General features: G+C 37.3%; 1 protein-coding gene across 1 annotated transcript in view; it reads right to left on the reverse strand.

Annotated features, from left to right (window-relative positions):
• LOC123316023 (alkaline phosphatase, tissue-nonspecific isozyme-like) overlaps nt 1-24,285 on the reverse strand; it is a 97,755-nt gene extending 73,470 nt beyond the window's left edge. Inside the window, exon 1 of the mRNA XM_044901933.1 lies at nt 23,865-24,285. Coding sequence (XP_044757868.1) covers nt 23,865-23,967 — 103 coding nt within the window. The 5' untranslated portion in view covers nt 23,968-24,285. The remainder of the gene's footprint in view (nt 1-23,864) is intronic.
• Between the last annotated feature and the right edge of the window lie 411 nt (nt 24,286-24,696).

A 24,696-nucleotide genomic window follows, 5' to 3' on the forward strand; every position in this document is an offset into this window, starting at 1 on the left:
AATTTACTGTTATTAAAACTGTTACTGAATATTTGGTAGGCCTTTGGGATTCATACTTTGCCTAATGGCTTCAGGGAGCTATAGCGGTGTTAAACTAAGGAAATAAATATATAAGCACGATAGAAAATAAAACATTTCCTTGGCGTGACAGCCAAATCTGCGGTCTGTTGAGGGAAACATGTAGCCAACATTGCAAATGAGGTGGGTGACTCAAGCTAGGGAATATACTGCTCCACAAAGGATGAGGAAGCATAGAATTTTTTTTTCAAGTTTTAAGCGAGCTTCTCATGATTTTGATTAGTGGAAGAGAATGTATATTAACGTCTTCGAAGAACTGTTTCAAGGGACACTAAAACACCAGAAGTGATTTGGCTATCTACGGCTAGATACAGTTAGAATCCGATCTTGGGCAGGAGTGGCTGATCTTCTTTACTTCTGGGCATTATTGCAAAACGAATTTTAATTAAAAGCTGATTGTAAAAACGTGAAACGATAACTGGAACAAAATTTTCAGAAACGCAAACAAGAAGACTGAAACAGAGAGATTTATCGAACAAGGACCAAAAAATATAAGAAAGTGAAATTATGAAAAACGAACTTCCTGACCGACCTCAACTTCTGTGGAGCAGTATACAGGGTGAGTCTTTGACTCGTACAAATATTTCAACAGTAGATACTTGAGATCGAATGAAACATTTTTTTCCTCTACCATTTTTTCCGAATAGGATCGGTTTAAAAGATACAGGCTGTTGAAAAACCATCAAAAATGTTATTTTTAGTTCTATTTCACAAACGGTTTTATCGAATGAAATGAATTTCGGAATATAGTTTTTCATTTATTTGATGAATCTTTTTCGAACACAAGATATTACCCACGTCTTCCAGTTTACTCAATATGACCATTAGAGTCATTCGGGGCAACTGTGCGCACTTTTACTTTTCAAGCCATACCCTGCTTCAAATGTTGAAGCTAGGAAAATTGAAACATATTCATAAGATAGAGAATTTTCTAATCTATAAGAAATCATCAAAAAGCAAACAAACAAAAACGGTTTCTTTCCGCAAAAAAGAATTTAATAGAGAAAGTCGGAGTGCGTTCACATGCCCCGTATTGCGGGTAAGTGTGCGCACCCTCACGGGGTAAGTGAACGCAGTGCTTAGTGAACCACACAATCAAAACAAATTACAAAATAATGTCATCAAAATGTTACAATATTAGAGAAATGCTGTTTATTGTCAATATAGAAGCGCCTTTTTACAAGCAGTGCATTATTGTTCGTGTCACAATTCTTGGTGAACACAACACTTGATACATTCCCCTGTTGGTGGCTCTTCATATTTTTCTGAACAAATAGGACAATATTGATCGAGTCTTAAAGAAGAAAATCAACAATGTCATAATTTATTCCTCACTGATCTAATGCCCATATAATGAATCTATGCGCACACTTACCCGCGCACACTTTCCCTAGTAAGCCAAAATTTGAATTGACGTTCTTATAGAGTTGAGCAGCTAAGAGAACCTAACATTTTTTATTATATATTTAGATTAATATGCCCATGATCGAATAAAATATTGTTTAACACTGAGGGACTCGGAACTTGGACCTGGCAGAATGTGCAGAGATGCTAAAAATTAACAAGTAAACTAGTGAATTTGATTGATTGCAAATAAAAACTTAAAGAAACGTGGCACGGCGCACTCCCATGAAAAACTAATATGGCGATACTGCGCCCTTGCTTCACCCAAATGAACCCCTCTTTCATACATTGCATAGTCGAGATATACGCACTGCGCACACTTACCCACTTCGCTCAGTTACCCCGAATGACTCTACGTACCAGAAAAATACCAAAAATTCAAAGAACCTAACACTTGAAACTGAGTGCCACGCTATCCAATGAATATTTGAACGTTTTGTAAAATAAAAGTATTCCTCATATTTTCTCGTGTAATGCGCCGTTTTCGAGTAATTTGATGTTCAAAAATTAAAGAGTAGGTATCTGTGAAATTCGAAAAATTGGGTACATTGGCTGAGTACAACTCTGTTTATAAGATCCACAGACGTCTAGTGTCACAAATTCAGCTAGTTATTCTGGAGGTTTTCTCAAGGGTGGCACAGCTCATAAGGAAAACTCAAAATGGCCATATCTTTTTATCAGGGCCGTATCGAGAAAGAAGGTGAAGAAAAAAGTGTTTCTTTCGACCAACTGTTGAAATATCTGTACGAGTCAAAGACTCACCCTGTATTTATCGATAAATCCACTTTCATTCTATAGACAAGAAACGTTTCTCGGTTCAATAACTTTGTTGAAAATCACGGAAATGGTTTCAATAGTCCTCACATGTCACTTCACGGTCTATACCGATCGAAGTCAACTAATTAAACCAGAAGACTATTTGTATCATTATCGATATCTCCTAGAGCGTTAACCTTGCAATTGATTACTGCGAGACTGCTTCGGCAACATAGTATTCCGAGTTCTGGGCAAAGTTGGTAATGGAATTTAAGCCAAATCTCCACGAAGTATTCGCTAACTAGAAGTAAAATCCAAGCAGCGATCTGTTTAGCGCCGAAGTGATACAGGACGATTGAAATTTCCCCGCTGATGCAATTGGATAATTCCATTTCAGTGCTCGAGAAATAGGTAGCAGATTGCGGAACTCTTCGAATGCAGTTTAGATACACTTGGTAAAGGACCCCGCACACTTACTTAGGAAAAGCGGTGAATTTTCCCCATTTTTACATATTATATTTATATCAACCTTAAGAACAATATATTAGATTTTCACGGAGGTCTTACATACGGTTTGTTCTATAGGGCGTTCCAAAATTGCAGCTACGGAAAAATGAATCTTCAAATTTTTATGATAATTCTTCTAATTTTCAAAATTTCATCATGATGCCTTGGGTTCTGAATAACAAGATATCACAGATACTCAAACACCGCCCACCACGTTAAGTTTCGTTATACAGGCTGTTCCATGAAGCTGTATAAGTAACTGAATGTAACTTTGTTAGTGACTTTGGGACCACCCTGAGTTTTTCAAAATATGATACCAGGATGTATGTCCACCTCTGTAGGAAGTTTCATTAATGTACAAAGAACAGTTGCAAAATTATTCAGGTTTAAATTCGGATTTCATACAATTTTACTGTAAAATTTATCTGTAGTTGAGATTGCTGTCAAGGAATATAGGTTTTCATTCATTATAATTATTAAGATAGGTATTGACGGTCGGTCCAAAGGTGTTTTTATTCAGGAATGTACAGGGTGGACATTATTCGGTGTCACTAATCTGCTCATTTCGCTATCTCAAAATCTATTTATATAGAAAAACAGTATTATCATTCCAGGTTGATACCATGATGTATGTACAAAGAACAGTAGTAAAATTATTCAGGTTTAAATTCGGATTTCATACAATTTTACTTCTAAACTTATCTGTAGTTGAGATTATTGTCAATTATTTGATTTTATATGAATTTTGTAGGCTGCTCTGCGATCTTTCAAAGTGACGTTTGGTGTGATTGTTTAAACGGTTGGTTAGCTTTCCTTCTGTTAAGTAGTTTTCAGTTAGTTTTTTTTTTATCGTTTTGAGCATTATTGGTATAGAGTTATAGAAAGTTGATGTGAAAAGACAGCAATGAATGCGCGAAATAGATATGCATGTTTCCTATGTGATCATGAGTTTCTCAGACGAATAGATAGAGAAGATGATGTCGATAAAAGAAATCTGGCTGTTTTGAAGCGTGAAGTATTAGAATTACATTTTTATGTGAATTGTTGATAATTATTATTTCAAGTAATGGTGTATATTGAACTAAAACCTGAACGATTTGGCAACAATCTTTTTTTTTAATTATTTATACACGAATGAAATTTTTCACAAAGGTCGACATACTTATATGGTATAATATTTAAAAAAATATGCATCCTTAGAGTGCTCATAGATACAAGAACCTGGAATGATAATACTGTTTTTCTATATAAACAGATTTTGAGATAGCGAAATGAGGAGATTAGTGACACCGAATAATGTCCACCTTGTACATTCCTGAATAAAAACACCTTTGGACCGACCGTCAATACCTATCATAATAATTATAATGAATGAAAACCTATATTCCTTGACAGCAATCTCAACTACAGATAAATTTTACAGTAAAATTGTATGAAATCCGAATTTAAACCTGAATAATTTTGCAACTGTTCTTTGTACATTAATGAAACTTCCTACAGAGGTGGACATACATCATGGTATCATATTTTGAAAAACTCAGGGTGGTCCCAAAGTCACTAACAAAGTTACATTCAGTTACTTATACAGCTTCATGGAACAGCCTGTATAACGAAACTTAACGTGGTGGGCGGTGTTTGAGTATCTGTGATATCTTGTTATTCAGAACCCAAGGCATCATGATGAAATTCTGAAAATTAGAAGAATTATCATCAAAATTTAAAGATTCATTTTTCCGTAGCTGCAATTTTGGAACGCCCTATAGAACAAACCGGATGTAAGACCTCCGTGAAAATCTAATATATTGTTCTTAAGGTTGATATAAGTATAATATGTAAAAATGGGGAAAATTCCCTGGACCCGCTTTTCCTAAGTAAGTGTGCGGGGTCCTTTTCGCGCAGCAACAATGCAGAATCCAGATATTTCTGGTAGAAAAAGCGACTGATATGAGAAGGTAATCTGAAGGAAGAGAAGCTTTCACACTTTAGCAGCAGGATTTACATACGAATGGCTGTTTTGAGCCGAAAATCTCAATTTTTCGACTAAGGGACGATAAACAATGAGTTTTATTTCATCCATAATCCTCGCAAATCCTACGTCCTTACGTTTTCGGAGGGTTGAATCATCATGATAAATATATGTGCTCCGATATTATCTTCTGGTTTGATTAAAACATTTTACGGCCATAGCGAGAGCTACGGGCGAAAAACTCTTGAAATATTTATTTTATTCCCTCGTATAATCCTCAAAATCCATACTCGAATTCCATTTGATGTGAACTCCGAAATTGCCTTATAAAAGATTCCATTTCGCATGTCTCTTGCAGGAAATATTACGGAATAACAATCTACTAAATCATGCAAAAAATGCCTAGCCGACCTATATCTGGATGCGAAACTCATCTCCAGATGCGTATCTGAATTTTTATTATTTTAAGACTAACCCTGCGTATATGCCGTTGCCAAAATTCCTTATAATAATTTGTCATAGTCCACATGCGGAGCATTTAAAGCTGGGAGTTTCTGTGAAGTATACGCTTCGCTTGTCTGGGGGAGCTGATCCATTCAGCACATGGAGACGGGAGGCTGGCTTATGCCTGTTTTCCTGTTTTATTCAAATTGGGCCATTTCAGAGGGACTCAAAGTGAAAAGCATAGCGATTGTCTGAAATTGCATGGGAACTCTTCAGTATTGTTAAGGAATAATAATGTGCTGAGATTCATTCAGGTATTTTGGTTCTCTTTTAATGAATTATAACCACTTCCTATTTGAGGGATCACATAAGATGGTTCCTAGTGGCTTTTTGCAGTAGATTCTTCAGCTCAAAAGAAACACTTTTTTCCTATACCATTTTTGCCGATTCGGCCCTGACAAAAAGATATAGCCCAAGTTCCCAATTTTTCAAATTTCACACATACTTTTTGATTTTTGAACATCGAATTACTCGAAAAAGGCGCATTACACGAGAAAATATATGGAATACTTTTATTTCACAAAACGTTCAATTATTCATTCGATAGCGTCCAACTTAGTTTCAAGAGTTGGGTTCTTTGAATTTTCGGTAGTTTTATGCTACGTAATGGTCATAATGAGAAAACTGGGAGACGTGGATGTTACCTTGTGTTCGAAAAAGATTCATCAAATAAACGAAAAACTATATCCCGAAATTCATTTCATTTGATGAAACGGTTTGTGAAATTGTTTTTTTTTTTAGTGTAGCAGGGGGAATATCTGCAAGTCAGACGAACCACCCTCTCCTGAGGGGGAACAAGTGTGGGGTTTCTCACTCTCTTGAGCTCGAGACCCACTAAAAACCCTAAACTGCTTCTTGAATTTTGGTTCCGGGCATTTGCCTATAAACCGTTCATCTCTTAGTCGGTTTTCTTCTCGCACACTATCGTGCTGGGATTTATGTGTTTATCCTCTATTGGATTAACACTTTATTGAATTTTTCAATAAGTTTCTGTTGTTGTTTTAATCTATTTTTAATTGATCTCTTGGTCTCCTTCGGTAAATTCGCATTCTCCTTTTGTCTTCCTCTGGGTCGTAGTCCACTAGTCTCCTGAGTTCTTGATTCGGATGGTTTTTCACTGTTTCGAATAATTTCTCTGCTTTTCTGTTCATGAATTCCGTTATGGTTTCCCATTTTAGGTCCCTATAAATCTGTCTATTCCTGACAAACCAAGGTGCATCTATTGCACATCGTAGCAGCTTGTTTTCAGTGGCCTGAATTCTTTGCATGTGGCTCTTTGCCGCCAAACCCCAGGCAACTGATCCATAAGTTAGTTGAGGCCTACCAACGGCTTTGATTATCTTCAATTTTGTCTCGATAGACATGTGGCTTCTTCTTCCTATCAGAGGATGGAGTCTATTCATCGGTGCTTTCGTTTTGTCGATTGCTTGTTTGATATGACTCTTCCAAGTAAGTCCTTTGTCAAGCGTTATTCCTAAATATTTGGCTTCATTTTTCCAGTCGATTTCTTCGCCGTCAACTTCCAGTTTCGTTGTGGGTCGCAGTCTTCTCTTCTGTAGTAATATTGCTTGGCTCTTTTGTCCATTGAGCTTGACTTTCCACTTTATGCACCAGTCATTTGTTTCGTCAATCGTTTCTTGTAGAACTCGTTTTATTACTTCTGGGTTGCGGTGTCGAGTTGCTATGCCTGTGTCGTCAGCATATAACGTTAACATAGTTCTTGGATTCTTCGGAATATCGTGAATGTATACGTTGTACAGAAGTGGCCCAGCACTGACCCCTGGGGTACTCCAGCCTCTATATCTCTTGTTGAGGAGCATTCTCCTCCCACTTTCACGTAAAATCTTCTATTTTTGAGATAATTCCTGATCAACTTGCATATTTTGATCGAATATCCAGCACATCTCATCTTATATATTGATCCTTCATGCCATACTCTGTCGAATGCTCTGGCGACGTCTAGTAAAACAAGACCTGTAGCTTGTTTATTTTGAAATCCCTCTGTAATGTATTCTGTGAGCCTCAATAATTTTTGACCTCAAGAATCTACTGTCAAAATATTTGTACGAGTCAAAGACTCACCCTGTATTTCAAAGTTCTCTGGACATCCCAGATCGACCTATAAGATCGGAGTCCTGAATGTAATGCATTGAATCCTTTCCGGTCGAATGACATACAGACATCTTAAAAATCAAGGACCCTAGATTCATAGAAATTCATTCATGTATATTGTATATATGGCTACAACCGAATGCAGGCCCTTTAACTACTGAAGCGGAGTTTCCTCATGGTTGGCGGACGTTTGGTATTCACGATGCAATTTTCTGGAAGTGCTAGGATACGCCGAAGACACTTTTTAACTGAATTCGGAGAAGAGAGACTCATTTTTATTCTGTTCGACCGAGTGAAAAGTTTCGTCATCGCTTTGTGGGTTGGTCATATTGGAATTATTTGCCCTCCTTCGAAAGAAACGTCGATGAGGCTGTAGTTTACAATCTGTGACGGTTCAATCAGAACAAGTCGAGGAACTGATGAGGTTAGTGCAAAACTCTCCACAGATGTGGACTTCAGAATGGGACCACATAAAAAGAAAAATTAAGAATTTTGTGGAATATAGGACAGAATTAGAAATGAGTCGAGAGAGATTGCACTCTGTCTACGAATATGGAGCGGTACAGTGTTTGAATGAACTGTTAATTATTGAATAGGTTAAGATCTTATACTTCCAGTAATAATTCTCATAGAAAGATTTAGCTGGCAACATTAGGCAGTCGAAAAATCAAAGCTAGGGATGCCGTTCGAAGAGTTGTTGCATCAGCATCTCAGCTACTTTATGCAGGATATTATTATTAGTTTTCAACTTCAGACAAAAATTTTCCAAATGCGCTCTGCAATTCAGCGAGGAATTCAGCTTAACTCCTAGATATTTTGGCTATGTTCCAAGGAAGTATTACCGAAAATTACGATCAATTTTCTATATTTTTCATTATTCAAATAGAAACAAGAAACCTCGGTTTTATTTGGGTTAGTACGTAAAAGCCACTCGAAAAAGCACTTCTTCAAAATTTCTAAATCTGTAGATAGATATTCTCTATACATCTAAAATCAGAATGAAGAAATGCGACGGCAATATCATATATCATCATATAAATTTCTCAGAAGTAGCAGGGAAATTACATAGACATAAATGGAAAAGAAGAGGTTCTAAAACTGATCCTTGTGAAAGACTATTAGTCGAAATTTTGAAATTACTATTATCATCAACAAGAATACAAAAACTTGTATCTGACAGCATTTTTCTAGTGAGCGAACTATCTTTCCACACATCAGATGTGTATAAAGTTTGAAAATGAAACCATCCTTCTAAACTGGGTCATATGCTGTGGATAAATCCATAAATGTCTCTACTCCTATCTGTAGTTTATCATTGCAACCTTCTTCAATGAAAGTTGTGAGGCTTAGAACCTGATACATACTTTAAACAAGCAACCTTCCCATATAGTGATAAATCTCGACATTTCATCCATCTCGGTACAACCGTTCGGTCTTGAGAAAGTTTTAACTGAATTTTTTGGGAATTTTTCGAAGTTCAGCTTTCGAGTAGTTTTTCTTCCAGGATAATTATCGTGGATCTAAACGTGATACGTATTCGGAAAGAGCAACTCTTCTAATAATGAATCCAAGAATTTCATTCATCTCGGAATAACCCTTCGGTCTTCAGGAAGTTTTAACTGAACCCATCTTTTTGGGAATTTTTCGAAGGTCAGCTTTTGAGTAGTTTTTCTTCCAGGATAATTATCGTAGACAAATTCTTGCTCTTTCAGGTCTCTGATTAATATATTACGTATAGCTAAGTTATAGCTTCATCTTCTAGACGTGTAGTACCTACCTACCTCCATTTGGTGGATTTTTTTCCGTTCAGAATCAGGTATATTCCTTATTGAGAGAATGTGAAGTTAGCGACACCTCTTTTAGAAGAATAAAATTCAGCTCTGGCTACAGCTACCTCCTGCTCTATCCCCTTAAGCGGGAATTTAATCAAACTGACAAATCCCGTGCCTACCGCATTGACACCTACGGTTCCATCAACGAAGACTCCGTAATTATGAAAGAAACGGCGGCAATACTTTACCCGGAAACGCTTAAACAACGTTTTCCATTAGATCAGACCGAGTTTCCGGGTTAAATTGAGCTGAAATACTAAAATTGGAAAGCTGGCGCCTTTATTGTCCCGAAACCGAACTCGTCCATTAATTATTTTCGAAACTCTGGTGCTCGGAGGAGAAGTTTGGAAGCCGTATTAATTCATGATTGGAAATGTCTGTATGTACCTGTCGGCGGCAAATGCGCAAGCTGGGGGAGACTTCTCTAATACCGGAAAATCGGTGTGATTGATAGGTATTTCGCTATTTCTTCGATAAGTGTCACTTAGTTCGCAGCTACGGGGTGAAATCTCTCTTTTTTCTTTTGATACATTGATGATGACGAGGGATGTACCTATCTGTAATATTTATAATTATCAAGCATTTAGGCAAGAGGTCCTTATCTTTTTATAATAACATTCTGAATTTTGGCAAGGGATTCCTCTGATCCTGTTAGTTATCGACCCATTAGTTTGTTGAGTGTTCCTCTCAAAATTCTAGAGAGGCTTTTAGGATTGAATCGACTCTTGCAGAAAAATCAAATGAATTGCACCCCAGAGAGCTGTTCGAAGTCAACTTGAAAGTTGAAAAATGGAAAAATTAAAAATTTGATTTTCTGGTAAACAGTCTTAGATATCCGAAAGTTTGGTGAGCAAATATATGCTTTCGAACACGCTAAATCTATTGCGAGCAATTTCAAAAGTTCAGATTTTCATTTCTGACATGGCATTCACAACAATTTTGAAAATATCGTTTTTTTAGTCGAAAAGGAGCAAGGGCTTAGACCCCCTTAAAATGATCTATTTCCTACCTTGTCTGAAAATCAAGGATGTTTTATTACTGTCTCAGGATATGGAATGCTTAGACTTTGTTTTGAAAATTCTAGAAACCCAAACAATTGATGATTCAATTGAGAATTGCACTCCAGAGAGCTCTTCGAAGTCAACTCGAAGATGAAAAGTGGAAAAACAAAAAAAAAATTTCTCCTAAACAGTGTCAGATATTGAAAATTTCGGTATGAAAATATAAGTTTTCGAACACGCTGAATCTATTTCAAGCAATTTCGAAAGCCTATCTCCATTCGTTCAGATTTTCATTTTGGAAATGGCATTTTTCAAAAATTTCAATCTGCGATATCTCCTGTTATATTCGTCTGATAGAATTGGGATTTCTGGTTATATAATCAGCGTTGCCTAGGCTTCCACCCTAGCATAAAAACTCGATTTCAAAAATCTCGATTTTTTGGGTCAAAAATGAGAAAGGGGTTAGACCCCCCTAAAATGACCTATTTGCTACTCTGTCTGAAAATTAGGATGTTCCATTACTATCCTAGGATATGGAGTGCTATGACTTTGTTTCGAAGATTCTAGAAACCCAAACAGTTGATGAATCAATAGGGAATTCCGAGAAAGATGAGGTCACTTAAAAATTTGTCAATACCAAACGGTTGCACTGGGAACCATAAAATTCAGAGATTCATCACTAGAAGTGTTACTCTTTCAAAATATGCATGATATTTAGCTCTACGACGATTTTTCTAGGAGATACCAGGGTCAAAAATTGATCTTCGTCAAATTTCGAAAAAAATGAGGCCTTATCGAGAATATGCACCTGGGTCCAGCAGAAAACGATGAATGCAGATTCTGTGGAGAGCAGGAAAAAACTCTGGAGCACCTAATGATGAAATGCCTAGCTTATGATTATATTTTTCAAATTTAGTAGTACAACTTCCATCACCTATATCTCGTAGGCAAGCAACATATTATTATGTGTTGTACATGGCTTTTCCTCTGGTTTTGATTCACTCTGTATTATTTACACTGCTTATTTGTCACTTTTGTCTTTTTCGTGTCGAGATAATTTGCAAAATTGACTCAGGTTCAATACATTTTGAAGACGACATCACTAAGAAACTTAAAAAAAATCGCAGACAATGGGGGAAACAGTCAAGGGTTGAAACAACATCACCTCGCGCGAATCCACATCCTTTCTGTAACTGTTTCACGTATAAAACACGCGCTGGGTTCGTTCCACCCTACCAACCTTGAATAACAACCGAAAAAGGACGCCTTTCTTTCCACATCATCGAGCGCCAATAATTTTCCCAACGCACGTATACCAGAATTCAGAATTCGTAAAATAAGTCGACTTCGATCCTAGCTAGACACGTGAATAACGACTTGGAAGCAGAGCACTATGCAGATTCCGGTTCCGGAGCTCGCAAACATCCCTCACCGACCGAAAAAAACTTTTTACCCACTTGTCCATTGCGCTTAGATAAAGTTGAGAACGTCTGCAAATAAAACCCCTTGTAACACGAGAAGGAACCGTCTAGGGAGTTCTCCGGCGAAAAATCAATTGCTGCCGGAAACATACAAACAACCCATCAGAACGTACGGTCGCTCGATGGGAAAACATTATTTATTGTTGGAACGTCGGAATAAATCTAACCGAACTCAAAGTAAATAGTAATACTCGGAAGATATAAGTTGCGGTTGTGAGATAGGAGGACGGTAAATCGCACACGGTGTTGTGATATCTGTGTTCTTGGGAAACGAGTGGGAAAAGTGGACGGAACACCGAAACATCCCGCGATAACAGGTTATGGGCCCAGGATGTCAGAACGACGATAACGATCTGATTCCCAAGCATAATTTGTGTAAGATCTTCGTGGATGCATTGATTTCCCTAATATTTCCATGTTTACTCAAGATATGACAAAAATACAGAGGGTGTTCATTCTTCTGAACAAAAACTAAGGTCCAAAGCAGTGTGGGAGGATCATTGCGACTAAATATTACAAGAATGAAAGAAAATCATACTAGTCGTTTTGAAGATTTCAATAAACCAATGAGTTGATGAGCCAATGGAAAATTGCACCGTAGACAGCCTTTCAAAGTGAACTCAAAAGTGAAAGATGGAAAAATAAAAAATTCATTTTTCTCGAAATCAGCGTTGAAGATCCATGAATTTGGTATGGAAATATAGGTTTTCGAACACGCAGAATCGATAGAAAATAGAATCGTAAGCCTATCTCTCTTAGTTTAAATTTTCATCTTTGAAATGGCAATTTTTCAAAAATTGCAAATTTCAATCTGCGATATCTCCCGTTATACTTGTCCGATCCAATTGAGATTTCCGGTTTCGTAATCAGCACTAGTCAGGCTTCAATACTAGATCAAAAACTCGAATTCGAAAATTCCAAATTTTTGGGTCAAAAATGAGCAAGGGGTTAGACCCCCCTAAAATCACATATTTGGTCCTCTCTCTGAGAAGTACGGTGTTTTATCATTTCTCCAGAGAAATAAATTTATACTAGTCGTTTTGTAGGTTTCAAAAAACCAATGAGTTGATGTGCCGATGGAAAGTTGCACCGTAGACAGCCTTTCAAAGTGAACTCAAAAGTGAAAGATGGAAAAATAAAAAATTCATTTTTCTCGAAATCATCGTCGAAGATCCATAAATTTGATATGGAAATATAGGTTTTCGAACACGTAGAATCGATTGAAAATAGAATCGTGATTTCCCTAATATTTCCAAGTTTACTCAAGATATGACAAAAATACAAGGGGTGTTCATTCTTCTGAACAAAAACTAAGGTCGAAAGCAGTGTGGGAGGATAATCCAGTATTGAGTACATCATTACGACTTAATATTACAAGAATGGTAATAAATGTGTCAGCCAGCGCAAATTTGATCATGTGATAAAGTACTAATTTAGGATGGTGGAGGTGATCCCTAAAAACACCAGTTCGAAACACAGTAAGGAGGTAAATTTCGAAGATATATCTTCTGTTCTTTCAATTTCATCAACCGAAATGATGGAAAATTATTCATTTATGCACATTCAAATCATGTTACTTCAAGAAAAATTAGTGTCTCCGGACGCTGAGAATCTTCTGCATTTCCGCAGCATTTTCAGCACCCTGTATATACAGGGTGAGTCTTTAACTCGTATGAATAATAACTCGAAAAAGGCGCATTATACGAAAAAATATAAAGAATACTTTTATTTTATAAAACGTTCAAATATTCATCAGATAGCGTCCAACTTAGTTTCAAGAGTTGGGCTCTTCGAATTTTTGGTATTTTTATGGTACGTAATGGTCATATCAATCTGAAGACCAAGACAGCTGTTTACAAAGAAGTGGTCCTCCCAACGCTTCTTTACGGAAGTGAAAGTTGGACGCCCTACAGGCGACATTTAAACAGCTTGAACAAACGCAACAACGTCATCTAACACAGATAATGCACATCAGATGGTTCCACAAAGTTTCGAATGCAGAAGTCTTGCAACGCGCGAGTTGTACAACAATTGAGACGCAAGTAACGAGGGCCCGACTCAGATGGCGCGGCCACATTCTCAGGAAGCAAGACACAAGACTCCCAAAAATAGCTCTGTATGGCGAATTCACAGAGGGAGCCCGGAAACCAGGAGGCCTGTATGAGCGGTTCAAGGATATACTACTTCAGTCCCTAAAACCAGTTAATGCCAATCATAACTGGGAACATCTAGCGTTAGACAGGTCACAGTGGAAGTCTTTGGTACACATTTATAATGGAGACTCGAGAAGAATACAGCGGCGGCCAGATCTGGTTGGTGACTATCCATGCCCGGAGTGTGGAAGGATCTGTAGGTCACGGTTGGGCCTCTTCAGTCACAGGAGGGCACACAGTCGCAATTAGCCCTAAGAGATTATAAGTCTGTTCGCACCGTTTTTTTTTTTCGTCTTTTTGTAGATTTATTCTCGGTAACAGGATGCAGCAATGAATTAATGAATGGCCAAAATAAGAAAACTGGAAGACGTGGGTCATATCTTGTGCTCAAAAAAGGTTAATCGAATAAATGAAAAACTATATTCCGAAATTAATTCCATTCGATAAAACCGTTTTTGAGAGAACTAAAATTAACATTTTTTGATGGTTTTTCAACAGCCTGTATCTTTTAAACCGATCCGATTCGGAAAAGATGGTATGGAGAAAAAGCGTTTCTTTTGACCTCAAGAATCTACTGTTGAAATATTTGTACGAGTCAAAGAAACACCCTGTATAACAATGAAATAAAAATATACCAATATCAAGCATCGTAATTTTCACAATAAATACTGGCCTTTAATGTAATATCATTTCAGTTCGAATTCAAGAACGCAGATCTCGATTCTTCATACGAGAGCTTCCCTATGTTTTCCCTATTCAACGGTTTGAATATTGGCATTGCGATCCATCACATTTTTATAACCGGCAATAAACCCTATAGTGAAATAGGGTCGTAAAATATAACAGGAATGGATATGAAAAACTAGAGAAGGAGCTGAACTACATGGAAAACCAAACAAACTTAGTTCATCAACTCCATCCTTGAACTAGATGTTTGCTCATTAGATCCTGAAGTTTGGCAGTAAATTCTTGAAGCACGTGTTTTTCAATAGGGCACATTCTCTTCGTAGGGTCTTGCAGTTTTCGTGTTAACTCTCGCAGTAGAAAATTGAAATTTATCGCCGACTTCCATCTTATGTGTAGAGTGGATTCTCATACTGCTATTCTCTATTGTGCCATTTTTGTACGCAGAATTGCACTTCAGATACAACGTTCCATCAGTCTCTTTTAATAGCTACGTTCCTATTGCTCCGGGGAAAAAGATTCGACGAAAACACCCACGAAACAAAGTTCACGAACTCCCAGCTCCTCATTTTCATGCAGATCTCCGGATTTCCGAAAGTTTACATAGAGACAATGGGGGACTTCTCCATTCATCAAATTCGAATAATTTGGGTCCAGAAATTTTCCGGATATCTCGGTCTCGATACCAAGATATGCGTTTCGGCTGATACATTTTATCGGGTGGGTGAATCTGTGACTTCATTAAAACTTTCATAATTGATATTCACGGATCAAAGCGTTTCCACCGATGAATATTCGCTAGCGTGAAAAGTTCCTTAACAATAAGTCGCATTACGGATGTTAGGTTGTTCAGCAAATTAGAAACGCTTTATATTTCTGCAACTCTTGGAGGAGGCCCGCATAAAAGTTCAGGGCGGCCAGAAATGTTGGAGCGTACCTAATTATTGGCACTTTTTAAAATGTTCGGAAAGAGATTGAATGAATTGAAAATTATAAACTATAAAGCATGAGAGTCCAGTTTGGATACTGCGTATTCAAATCTACAGGGAAAATTAATCCTATATGTAAAATAATATCCATAAATCATGATTTACAGGCTCTTTTTATGATTTCAATGTAAATTAAAAGCACTATATCTCCTAAACTAAGTCACCGCTACAACTGATATTTGGAATGAATGTAGCGCCCAGCAAGTCCCAAAATATCGCAGTAAAATACACAGCGCAAAAAAATTAACGCACATTATGGAAATCTCAAATTTATTCTATAACTGAAGGTGTTCTCAATGATAATTATTTTTATCAGAATTATGCATGCATATGTTATCCACTTTCAACGGTTTTCTTCAATACAGATGTTTTTTCCCAGCAGGAATAAAAAAAGATGATATTATCAGATTTTGAATGTATTGGCTCCATTCTAAAATCAGTTGTTCTTCAATTCTAGTGATCAATAGTTTTTCTTTCGTTTGATTTTCTACACTCGATCGCTATGCAACGCGAAACACGCAATTTTACCCAAGAGGAATGTGCCCAAGCGGTAGTTTTGCGAGAAGAAGGGTGGACATACACAAGAATTGCAGAAAGGTTTGGAGTTTCCCATACAAGTGTGTCCAGAATGTTGCAGCGATTCAGGGAGACAGGTATGAATGTCCGAAGACCAGGACAGGGTAGACCACGGGTAACAACTGCCATTCAAGAACGTTACTTGAGAGTTTCTTCGTTGAGACAACGGTTTGCAACCGCTCGCCTCCTTCAAATTCAGCTTGAGCAAACTCATGAGGTGCAAATTAGCACTCAGACAATAAGAAATCGCCTCAGAGAATATGATTTAAGGCCTCGTGTCGCGGCAAGGGGCCCAGCTCTTACCCCAGCCCATCGAAGGGCGCGTTTGGATTTTGCGAGAGAGCATATCCATTGGGAAGAGGCCGATTTGGAAAGAGTTCTCTTCACAGATGGGTCTAGATTCTGCCTCTACCATTGTGATCGACGTTCCGTTGTATACAGACGTCCACATGAAAAATATGCTCAGTGCAATTTCCTGAATACTACTGGTTTCGGGAGAGGATCGATTATGGTATGGGGTGGAATATCTTTGACTGCTCGCACAGACCTAGTGTTCGTTGATAATGGAGCTATGAATGCTGATAAGTATATAAAGAACATTCTTGAAGAGCATGTAGTGCCATTTGCCCCATACATTTTTATGGACGATAATGCCAGACCCCATCGTGCGCGCATCGTTCAGGAGTACCTTGAAGAGGTTGAAGTCTCTCGAATGGAATGGCCAGCAAGAAGTCCAGATCTCAATCCGATTGAGCAGGTTTGGGACAACCTAAATAGAAGGCTGAGAAATTCAGAAAATCATCCAGCTACTCTTAATGACTTAGGTATCCAACTCGGAGAAATCTGGGAAGGATTAGATCAGAACATTTTAAGATCACTCATTTTGAGTATGAACCGTCGTTGCCGAGCTGTAATTAACGCAAGAGATGGAGATACCAAGTCTTAAATCACTTATCAGCATTTTAAAAATTGTTCATTTCTCTTCTTTCACATAAGATTCGGTGAAATCCTGAGTTTTTCTTCCATTTGATGTGTCTTGTTTCGTTCAAAACCTTCCCGAGAGAACATAAAAAATAAGTTATAAAGTCAATGTAGAGTAAACTTTCATTGAAATTGAGATTTTCAGAATGTGCGTTAATTTTTTTGCGCAGTGGTTTATCGGATAGCAGGACCGCATTCCAGAAGTTTTAACAGTTGAACAATGTTGAAAGGCTTCGTAAGATCAGCCGTAGAAGTTATGAGGTAGCCTGCGACATAGGTCTACTTTAGCTGCCTTAAACTTCTGAATAACATATAGATTAGCTTCATTCCTTATTGAACACTCTAAAGCGGAATTACTTCTCAACTTCAAGAATAATTAGGGGTGTCAATGGCCTAGTTACGCACCCCCTCGCACAGAAAATCACTCATTAGTTGTTTCGAGATTTGTTTGGAGGCATACATGACGTGATTCGCTTCGCAACTTCTTCCTTGGTAAACTCTTCATATGACTATACAAGGGACGATTAAGATACGATGAAACAAGACTTGATTATATGTCTCATAGAATGTAAAACCTTCCAAATTCTTCGTTTTGGTCTTGAAATGTTGCCAAGTAACGCAAGAGATAAACTGATAATCTTTCGAAAGACTTATAACCCTACTTTCTCTGAAGTAATCGTCTCAGATGGTAATAATTGATATAAAAATCCTTCTTCATCGAAATTATCTCTACTATACTAAGGAAATCACACAGGACGCAACGTCTGCCCTAATATCTCAATTGATTATTCTGACATATTCTGGGGTTACATAGATTGAGTTTTTTTATATCTGTTACAGATCAAAAAAAGCATCACACTAAGTCTTCGACAATATTGCTTCTCTACTTTCTGTGGTGTGAGTGGGTAATTAATATTTATCTTTTTGATTATCACTCAGGGTTGCTTTTATCTTCCTCAATATAATAAAATCTGCTGTTACTAATTTCTGCAACGTACATCCACTGGAATAAGATTATCCCATCCGAATCACAAAGGCGATACAGCCCCAACGACTTTGGTAGCGTTGTATCGGGCCTTTGTCCGTTGTAACTATGAAATTCAACGAATAAAGGGTACACGTTATCATTAAGCTAATTTTAACCATCGTCATATCTGCCTCCACTATGCAAGGAAAACGTGATTAAGTATTAAAACTGATGCAGCCCTCATTACCAAAATTAAGGGATGCCAACGTGAATAATTCATTTGGCAATTATAGTTCATTCACTTTTATGGAAGCAGTCGTTTGGCCTTGGAAGTTTGACACATTTCACATTGCATGGCACGAAAATGTTAGGTTACAACGGTTGTCAAAACATTTTGGGTTTCGATAACGTATTTTTCATGATGTGAAATCACTTGGGAAAATAAATATATTCGAAAACTTTTGATATACATAATTAGTTAGCCTAGAACAGTTCCATGCATAAGAAAATATTGCGTTACCGTAGCAACGAACAATAACTCATTAGAAGTGTCAGTGTGAAGTTTGATGTCAAAAAGTAAACCAGAGTTACGCAATAAATTTAAAAAAAGAAGATGTCCACTGAAATTGTAAAAATCGAGCCGTCACCAAGTACCTGTATTTAAAAGGGTTAAGAGGTAAGCAGATTTACGAAGATATGTTCAATACCCTTGATGATCAATGTCCTTCGTATGCGACATTGTCCAAAAATCTGCTGAAAAAGTTCTTGCTTCAGCCTTTTGGGATTGTCATGGAGTAATCATGATTGATTTTTTGTATAAAGATAGAACAATAAGCGGAGATTACTATTTAACATTACTGACCACTCAACGGGAAAAAAATTGAAGAGAAAAAAAGCGGTAAGCTATCAAAATTGTTTTGTTTTTGCAGGACAACGCCTCTGCTCACAAATCTCATGCTGCCATGTAAAAAATTCGTGATTTAGGGTTTGAATTACTAGAACACCCCACTTATTCACCAGACTTGGCTCCATCCGACTATAATCTCTTTCCTCAACTGAAAAAAAGTTTAAAAGGTCGTGAATTTTCTTATAACGAGGAGGTTATAAAAGCTGGGGAGGACTGAATTGCAGCGCAAGAAGAAACATTTTTTTTAAAGGTCTAGAGACGTTGCAGGTGCGCTGTAATAAATGTATCCAATTAAGAGGAGGATATGTTGAGTAATAAAATATTTTGATATTGAAATTTTGTTTGGTTCTATAGTAGGCTAAGAATTTTTCAATATATCCTCGTATGAACTGATTCAAGGGATCTCTTCAAAATGAAAAAAGTTACAACAGACTTTTTGCAATATGGTTATGGCATGATATATTATTGAGCCAGTTGACAGTAGAAATTATCACGCGTAAGTTTGAAACTATTTTTCATGCACTACAAGAGTACCTTGATTATGAATATGTGAATAAAGATTTCGAAGATTTTTCCGGGTTGAATTGTATTACAATTTCGTCACTTCATTCAACAGACGGATCTTATTATTCTTAACATTTCGAACTGCCTTGAAATCCAACTTGGCAACCGTATGAAAAGTTTCCCGAAGATATTTTCTCGAAACCGTGCAAGAACGTGCAAAGTGGCATACACCAGTTAGCTTGAATGTTCCCGATAGGACGTAAAATATACTTCTAACTTTTTCTCGGAGCAAAATTAATGTAGCTCTCTATATCGTACATGAACAGTCAGCAAACTACTTATGTAAATCACGACTGGAGACGCTCAACTTTAACGGCAGCAAATTCGTTTACATCGCTGTTCTTTTCTGTATCACGATGAGGGTCATAAATTACACGGCATCGCTGAATAAAATATGCGAAAATCCCTTTTATCTGCGATTCGCCTATGAAAAAATATGCTCGGACCCTATCATTTTTATTCGATCTCACTTTATCCAAAGAGGGACTTTCTACCCTGTGATGTTTTATGTAAATATCGGCTTAGTGAGATGTTTGCATGTGGAAATTCACAAACAGATATCATGATGGAAAAAAGTATCATCAGGCTTTTATGTATGAGTTGAATGTCTGGCAGTTATTCCTGCAATTTCACGTCAGAAATGTTGTTTCCCTCTGGATAGAAAAATCCCAGTCTGAACGGCCTTCTGTCTGGGAATCTGAAGAATTTCAAGGGCAAGACTTGTTGTTGTTTTCTTTTCTGAATAATTATCTATTTGCATACAGGAATTGATTAGGGATGGCCATTTTTTGCCCTATCAAAATAAACAGTTACAGACTGTTCTCGTTTATTCTAAATAATTTTCATGAAATAAACATTGTCTAGGACTTTCTTCATTGCTTTACAAGAAACTGCAAACGTTCATAAGAGTTTCCTAGATAGAATCAACTCGCCAAGGCTTCTTCAGATTGAGATATAGAGTTTCATAATAGTATTAATACTACTCGTCTTTAAGAAGCGAAAGAGCCGAACTTTTAATTAGAGAAAGAGGTGCGGAATTGATAATACAGCAAAGTATCAGTCAAAGCGATTACGTCCGGAATACAAGGCTCATTTCAATTCATCTCAGGAAACAGATGGTAGGTTCACTCCTTTTCAAATTGAACGTTCCTTTAAGTCCTGACGAGTATTCATAGTACAAAAGTAATATCATTCGCCGAAGTGGGATAATGAATGATTTGAATTTCTACCGAATTTCTCTCGTTGCCGTGCTCAACGTAGGCACTTCGTTAATTTAGAGGCTCCAACAAGATGTTCTGAATCGAGAATGAAAAATTTGCACACGAAATTGCACAGAAGCGTTCGAATACAGGATCGTTCAGTTATCAGAATGGATAAAAACCTGAAAAAAAGAATAAATAACAACATTCAAACAAGGAAACATGAAATTATAGGAAGGTTTGGAAATCCATAAAAAAAAACCTTTTTTTTTCATGTCGCTGATTGAAACATTCCAATGAAACTTTGCAAGACTAGGTGTGACACGGTTGCTTCATGTCCTTCAGTGGTCAGAAGGTAGAATAATACTTTTTCAATCACACACAATTAGAAAACTATGAGAATAACAAGAACAGTGACATACCACTTTCACCATTTTCAGAGTGACAAATTTAACACTCAGTGTACTTCATACTGTTGCAATGGAAATAATTTCATTCCCCGATGGGAAAATATTTGGAAATTCATTTCTCTCTCAAAAAAATTCAATTACGATCACGCACAGATTTTCCTTTCACCAAGTCAGATATTTTTTGGTCGTTCTCTCCACAATTTCCTCCATCAATTCCAACCACTCTGAAATGATTTCTTTTCCATTGAGCTTTCCATTTCAAACTAACAAATTGGATGCAGATTTTAGGGAATGAATATACCCTTCGACTTAATCAAAATGAGAAATTTCCATTAGGTTTTTCACTCTTTATATTTGCCTTGAGTATCTACATTATCCGTTTAGTATCATATTAAACTCAAACATTTTTATCGGTTGGGTGTATCTACATTAATTGAGTGAAATATGGAATCCAAATACAATGGAAATCAATTATATTGTGGAACTATACGAATTATCTGTGCTGATTTTCATATCAGATAGAATTATTCCATGTAGTTTAATATTATTTTAAACGAAACAATAATTCACATATTGCTAATCGATGTTGTTGGGAGCATGCAATTGTGACGTCAAATGCATATCGGGATATAAAACTATTCAGCAAATGAAAAAAACTATCAATCAACAATAAACCCCAGCACTACTAGACAATTTTGGTTTTGATTGAAGATTGGGGTGAAACTTAAAATATAATATTTTGGAGCCAATCCTGAAAGCAATTATTTGTAGTTGCTGTATCAACAATTGTGTTTCTGCTTTAAGGTCAATTGTGTGGTTGTTTTGCACATCAGTCTATACCTACTAATATTGCTGGCCAGTATTGTACTAATACTGAGTCAGATACAACGGATGAAGAATTGTGTCAGATTTTCATGCAGATGGTTAACCTCGGTATTGCAAACGTATTTACCCATTAATATGATACTAATCAGGGGGCCTAGTTAACCTGAAGCGCCTCAGAGCAAAAACCCGTTCAAAGTTTATCACGGAACTTCAATATGCAGACGACTGCGCACTTATCGCTAGCAGCCCAGAGGATCTACAGATAATGTTGGACACCTATAAACATATATACGAAGCTTTAGGCCTTAGACAAAAACAAAATCATGGTAAGACCACCAGAAAGCCTTCAAACACATATCAGCCTGGAGAATGAAACTTAAGAACAGGTCGAGAAGTTCAAATACTTGGGAAGCTTCATAAATACTAGGGCTAACCTAGACACGGAAAAACACAACTGTATCTATTCGGCATCACGGGCATTCTGGAAGCTAAAGGTCAGAGTGATTCAAAATCACGACCTCAATCTGAAGACCAAGACAGCTGTTTACAAAGCAGTAGTCCTCCCAACGCTTCTTGACGGAAGCGAAAGCTGGACGCTCTACATATCAAACAGCTTAAACAAACGCAACAACGTCATCTAAGACAAATAATGCATATCAGATGGTTCCACAAAGCTTCGAATGCAGAAGTCTTGCAACGCGCTAGTTGTACAACAATTGAGACTCAAGTAACGAGGGCCCGACTCAGATGGAGCGGCCACATTCTGAGGATGCAAGACACAATACTCCCCAAAATAGCTCTGTATGGCGAATTGACAGAGGGAGACTGGAAATCAGGAGGCCAGTATAAGCGATTTAAGGATATACTGCATCAATCCCTAAAATCAGTTAATGCCAATCATAACTGGGAACAACTAGCGTTAGACAGGTCATAGTGGAGGTCTATGGTGCACAGTTATAGTGGAGACTCGAGAAGAATACAGCGGCGGCCAGATCTGCCCGGAGTGTGTAAGGATCTGTAGGTCACGGTTGGGTCTCTTCAGTCACAGGGGGGCACACAGTCGTAATGAGCCCTAAGAAATTATAAGTCTGTTTTTTTTTATGTCTTTCTGTAGATTTATTCCCGCTAATACAGCAATGAATGAATGAATTATGGGGGTTTTCTTAATCTTACAGTTTGAAGATGATTACAATGCATTTTTCGAAGTACCTCCCTTCTTGTAACTCTAATCGTTTTTGTATTCATCATGAAAGTTGTAGATAATAAGATTCTATAAAATTTTACATTTTTTTTTACCATTTTCGAAATATAGGGTGATCAGTGCGAGAAGGCAAGTTCAATGTAGAGTCCCAGTTTAATGTACATTCATCGCCATATATCTCAAAAACGTTTCTACGTAGAAAAAATTGCTTCAGACGCAATTTGTAGAAAATATTATACTCTACAACTTTTACGATGGATGCGAAAACGATTTGAAGCCCAGGAGAGGAGGTAATTAAAAACTGATTTTTGTGACCTTAATGACTTGCTGAAACTGAAACTTGAACCCTTTTACATCCAGGGCCTTCAATTCATCAGTACTCGGCTAAGCTCTGCTGAAAATCACTTTATGTGGAAATTAATCCACTCAATTCCGAACTACTCCACTTTAATTTCGACTATATGGAAAGCCTTCTTTATGAAGCAAGCAATAACCCATATCGAGACATCCGGAAAAAATATATCCGCCGTGGTAATATCTGTAAGCCCCATAAATACAGTCTGAAGCTCCCAAACGTCACATCCGAAGAAATGGTACCCCAATAACCTCTTCATAAAGATTATGTCCCTCGATATAACGAATAGTCAAGATAAACATGGCGGCGGCAAACCGTAAAAATAACCGCGGAAGGAGGGCGTATAAAAATTGAAAAATTTCCCTGCTGAACTGGAAAGCTTTCAAAGGTTATGGAAAGAGTTATGGCTTACCGTGCACCTTCTCATCGGGCTTCGACACCAGAGACGCCGCAAGAATACATTTCACTATAACCGTAAATCCAAACACACTTCGAATCCAGATGTGTATTCTCATTTTCGGCGAACACTTGAGTTTATAAGGCTGAATGGCGCATTTTGGCGCTCCATCGAACTGTGCTCATTCTGACTGCCATTGTCTTCTATATTGCAGCTCTCAGATCTAGCATTTCCTGTTTCGTAGGTCTCGAAGACGGAAAAACGTCGGGCTGATCTGAAAAGGAACGGTACATTAAGGTCTGCCACCTACGTAATATAAAGGAATCACTTCTGGGGGAACATTGGGGGTGGAAAATATGGAATAAAAACCACTGGATGGCTGCATTTCCTGCAATATGTCCTAGCATGATTGCTCGACTGGATGGAGACAAAAGCAAAATGGGTAAGTACGTTATCCTTATTGGAAGTCGTGTATAGGTTCATGATTCGAAGCTGCAAACTAGTAGAAATCATATAGATAAAAAAATTCATAAATCTCCTTTTGAATTTCATTTATTGGCATGAATATGTAGATGATATTCTGATGTGTTTTGTTAGGACTGATTATAAGTTGAAGGGATGGACAAGAAAGAATTCTTGTCTTGATGACAAACTTCTTGTCTTGTCTTGAGAAAAAGTGAAGAGTTTAAATAAAATCTTGTGTTGACTGGAGAACTTTCAAGATCTTGAAATTTCTTGAAACTAGAGACAGCGTACTTGGTGATTCCCCGGCGAGAAAGAGTTGAAGTTAGTCTGAGTTATCTTCTTTTTAGCTTTACCTATTACTGTTATCTATCTATACGCCACT

The sequence above is a fragment of the Coccinella septempunctata genome, chromosome 6 (assembly GCF_907165205.1).
Source record: "Coccinella septempunctata chromosome 6, icCocSept1.1, whole genome shotgun sequence".
In the NCBI taxonomy this organism is placed as follows: Eukaryota; Metazoa; Arthropoda; class Insecta; order Coleoptera; family Coccinellidae; genus Coccinella; species Coccinella septempunctata.